The sequence below is a fragment of the Cebus imitator genome, unplaced genomic scaffold (genome assembly GCF_001604975.1).
Source record: "Cebus imitator isolate Cc_AM_T3 unplaced genomic scaffold, Cebus_imitator-1.0 Scaffold265, whole genome shotgun sequence".
NCBI lineage: Eukaryota > Metazoa > Chordata > Mammalia > Primates > Cebidae > Cebus > Cebus imitator.
In genome coordinates, this window is record NW_016107580.1 from 3096046 (window position 1) to 3100768 (window position 4723).

Here is a 4723-nt window from a genome sequence, read left to right on the forward strand (position 1 = left end):
TTCCATGTTCTCCTGCCTGCTTTAGTCTAGCTGTGCCGACAGCTAATTAGATGGTGCCCACCAGATTGAGAGTGGGTCTGCCTCTCCCAGTCTACTGACTCAAATGTTAATCTCTTTTGGCAACACCCACACAGACACACCCAGAAACAATACTTTGCATCCTTCAATCCAATAAAGTTGACACACAATATTAGCCATCACAGAGGGGCATCCCCTAGTGTAACACATCTGGCATCTTTCCAAGTCTTCACTCCCTCCTCTCCTGGAAGGAGTAAGTTAGCTGATGGTAACTTCTTAGGGGAAAACTAGATATGCAATTGTATTCATTTTCTAGAGCTACCATAACAAAGCATCAATTTATTCTCATAGTTCTGGAGGCTGGAAGTCCAAGATCAAGGTGTCAACAGCGTTGGCTCTCCTTGGTGAGAGCTATGAGGGAGAATCTGTTCTAGGCCTTTCTCCTCACCTCTCGTGTTTTTCTGTTGGTCTTTGGTGTTCCTTGGCTTGTAAAGCATCACCCAGATCTCTGTCTTTATGTTCACATGGAGTCCTTCCAATGTGTTGCCTACATCCAAAATTTCCCTTCCAACAAGCACATCAGCCATGTTGGTTTAGGGGCCTACCTTACTCCAGTATGGCTTCATCTTAACAAATTGTATCTACACCAAACCTATTCCAAAATAAAGTCATATTCTGACATACGGGTGATTAAAATTCAATATATGAATTTGAGAGGAACACAGTTTACTTGCAAACAGCATCCCAGCCCTTCTTCCTTCTTTCTGTTGGGAGCAAGCCTTCACTCAATGTTCTTGACTGCTCTTGGACATACTGTAAGCTCTTGGGTAAAGGCTGAGTCTCATTGTGAAGACCTGAGTGTCTGCCCAGAGACAATATTTTCAGTGACAGAAAGAAAGAGTGTCAAATTCTGGGACTCAGAACACAAAAACTATGTGTCCATGAACATAAACCACATACTCTAATATCAACTCTTTTATTTCTATAGGCAATATTTTGCTCTCACATACACTTTCTCTTTTTTTCATTCTTCAGTTGATGGATTTAACTGAAGTGCATCTGGCACTGCTACAGTCCTTTTGGGAGAGGATTTATATTTAAATCCCAAAAGGACTGTAACAGTGCCAGATGCAGCCATACCCTCTACATCTGGGTGACTGAATTAATTGAACCCCTTAGAGTTGAAGAACAAAGGACAAATTTCTGCATGAACTTAGCATAATCAATTGGGAAACACTTAAGCCTCTAGACAAAAAGGACTTAGATGAGGGTAGATTAATATGTGATATATCTTTCTTTTGAGAGAAGAAAAAGGAGGGAGGGGGGCTGACCATTTAGATAGGTACATAGTGAGGGCCACACCAAGTCTTTTGGAGTACTAGTCCTCTCAAAGAGGTGACATTTATAAGGTGACCATATTGAGAAAAGAAATAGAGGAGAAGACACAGTTTTGAGAGAAATACGATAAATCTGGTTGCAGCACGCTGAGTGTGAGAGTCCTAGGAAAAAAAGCCAATGAAATCTATCGGTCCTCCAAGGAAGGTTGCATTTGAAGACATGGATATTGTTAACCACAGAGGGGAAACCGACCTCATGGAAGAAAATGAGGTCACACTTGCGGATCATGGGGAACGGGGATAAGAACAGAGATCTGAGGATGTACCCTGGTGAAGAGTGAAGTGCAGAGGGTGAGATGAAAAGAACGGCTGCCAAAAACGGTCCGTGAAAACCTTCAACCACCAGAGTTCAGTGTTCTCACCATGATTGCTAAGATGGTTCTTAGACTGAAATCACACCTTTGAGTCACCTCTCTTTGCAAAGGGCCATATCTGTGTAAACTTTAGCCCTGTAATTATTGCATTGGGGGGATTATAGGCCCATAGTTGATACAAGAGGTGGAAACAGGGAAACAGGATCAGAGAAATTGCACATTATAGCTTCCAGACAGAAGAAAATATTTCCTTGATCTGGTCAGTGAAGAACCCAGGAATGAGAGGTCAGATTGTAAAATGGCTCCTCCCTACTGTCTTGGGATCTGTATGACATTATTACTATGCTAACAATGCAAATATATCAACTAAAGTGTTAATCAGAAATTGTGGAAGAAGCACTGGAGGCAGGGAATCAATTTAGAAACAGTTGCCATAATTGAACTGGGTCACAAAAAAGGGCAGTGGAAGAAACAGTGATGATGGACACCTTTTTGAGAGACATTATAAAAATGTGTGGCAGATATATTTTTTGCCTGGATCATAATTTCATGTCTCCTATCTATAAGCTATTGGTCAAAGAAAGTCTCACTATCTAAAGAAATGTCTGCTTTCAAAGTCCAACTCTAATGCTCATCTGCTAAGACTTCATTTATAAAAAGAGTTAGCTAGGATTTGTTCAGAATTTCTTCTATGTTATGTGGGTTGTATCTCTTAATGGCCAAATACAGGAATCACAATTTTTACCCTGGCTTAAATAAAAGAAAAATAAATAGAAGCTTTTCTGAGACACTCACATTGCCATTTTCAGAAGTTTAAGCATTTATGGAGCATAGCAGAGTAGTAACTTGAACTGCCTGATTTGTCAACATTACCACTGATTACACATCTATTGGAAATTCCTTTCCCAGATGTTGTTTTATAAGATGGGATTTAGAAAAAGTTGATATTTGATTGAAATATGTCTCCTTGTGTCTTCATTCAGTTAGAACTCTGTAATTGGCGAATGGGGGACATTTTATTTGAAACTGTTTTCTGAGGTATTCTTACCTTGAAAAATCCATGTTTAATTTGATTCCAGGCTGGGCGCAGTGGCTCATGCCTATAATCCTAACACTTTGAGAGGCCAAGGTAGGCAGATTGCTTGAGCTCAGGAGTTCAAGACCAACGTGGTGAAACCCCATGTCTACTAAAAATACAAAAACTAGCCGGGTGTGGTGGTGCACACCTGTGATCCCAGCTACTCAGGAGGCTGAGGCCGGAGAATTGCTTGAACCCAGGAGGAGGAGGTTATAGTGAACCGGGATAAGATCATGCCACTGCACTCCAGCCTGGGCAACAGAACAAGACTCAGTCTCAAAAAAAAAAAAAAAAAAATCACCGCAGCAATGTCCACATAAATTAGACATTTAACTCTGTAAATGGAAGGAAGCATTGGCTTTCTACATTCATGTGAGTTCTTCACTATATAAGTGATACAGTTAATGATAAATAGAATATTAAGCACAAATGTCTCCCAAATCATTGGTTTTGTTATTTCTGGATTATACCTGATTTAATTCAGGAAAACCAGTGTGTTTTTGCCAACAGTTTTCTCATGGCCTCTTTCACCTCCTTATTCCTGAGACTGTAGATAAGGGGATTCAGCATAGGAATCATCACCGTGTAGATCACAGATGCCACTTTGACCTGAACCACTGAATAGCTTGACTTGGGCATTACATAAACAAACAAAACGGTCCCATAGAACAAAGTGACTGCAGTGAGGTGGGAAGTGCAGGTGGAGAAAGCCTTGTTCCTTCCCTCAGTAGAGTGCATCTTCAGGATGGAGTGGAGGATGTAGATGTAGGACACGATTATGGTAAATAGCGTGCTGATAAGGACAGATGCAGAGGTGATAGCAGGGGATATTTCAGCAATGTAAACATGGCCACAAGAAAGCTTCAAGAGTGGGAAGAGGTCACAGAAAAAGTGGTTGATTTTATTTGGACCACAGAAGGACAGGTTCATCAAACAGCCTGTAAAAGACAAAGTGTTCATGCATCCACCCAAGTAGGAGGCTCCCAGTAGGAGGAAGCAGACGATTGAGGACATTTGGATGGAGTAAAGTAGGGGAGAGCAGATAGCCACATAGCGATCATAGGCCATAGTGGCCAGCAGGAAGCACTCTGTGGTTCCAAACATGACATCAGAGCCAAGCTGTGCTATACAGCCGGTGATAGGAATAGTCGTTTTCTCTCTTAAGAAACTGATGAGCATGATTGGTGTAACAGATGTGGAACACCCAATGTCCACAAAGGCCAAATGGCTGAGAAAAAGGTACATAGGGGTGTGAAGCTGTGGGCTGGTTCGGATTAAGAAGATTATGCTAATATTTCCCACTATGGTAACTATATAAACTGCTAGAAAAACCACGAAGAAAACAGCACATAGCATAGGATTGTCTGTTAATCCCAAAAGAATGAACTCTGTCACTGTTGAATTGTTTTCAGTCTCCATCTATCCATTTAACAGTGCCTATTAAAACAAGACCAGAGGACATTAAATTGGTTGAAATGACTCCACGGTTAATGTATATGCCTAAATATGATCTTATCATTCAATTTTTAATATAGTAACTTTGCCTTATAGAATATTTTGTGCACACAAATTTTCCTTTCAGATTTCGTTAAATAAAACTGAAGATTCAATTATCTTGGGATCCAGCTATTTCACCCTTATTTGTATCTTTAGAGTAAGTCTAATCACCATGTGCACAGGAGATATATAAATGGATGTTTACAACAACATTTATTAAAATAACATAAACTGTTAATAACATATTAATAAATGTTCATAGAAAAGTAAACTCTAGGCCAGACATAGGGCTCATGCCTGTAATCCCAGCACTTTGGGAGGCTGAGATGGATGGATCATTTGAGGTCAGGAGTTTGAGACCAGCCTGGACAAAATGGCGAAACCCCATCTCTACTAAAAACACAAAATTAGTCAAGTGC

General features: G+C 40.4%; 1 protein-coding gene across 1 annotated transcript; it reads right to left on the bottom strand.

Moving 5' to 3' along the window:
* Positions 1-3064: 3064 nt before the first annotated feature.
* On the bottom strand, positions 3065-4444 carry LOC108283818 (olfactory receptor 481). Its single transcript, XM_017500372.2, has one exon. The coding sequence runs from the start codon at positions 4224-4226 to the stop codon at positions 3288-3290; it is 939 nt and encodes a 312-aa protein (XP_017355861.1). The 5' UTR covers positions 4227-4444; the 3' UTR covers positions 3065-3287.
* Positions 4445-4723: the final 279 nt, after the last annotated feature.

Bases quoted from the DNA above. Each gene is read 5' to 3' on its own strand.
- LOC108283818 (XM_017500372.2), bottom strand. From the start codon at position 4,226: ATGGAGACTGAAAACAATTCAACAGTGACAGAGTTCATTCTTTTGGGA.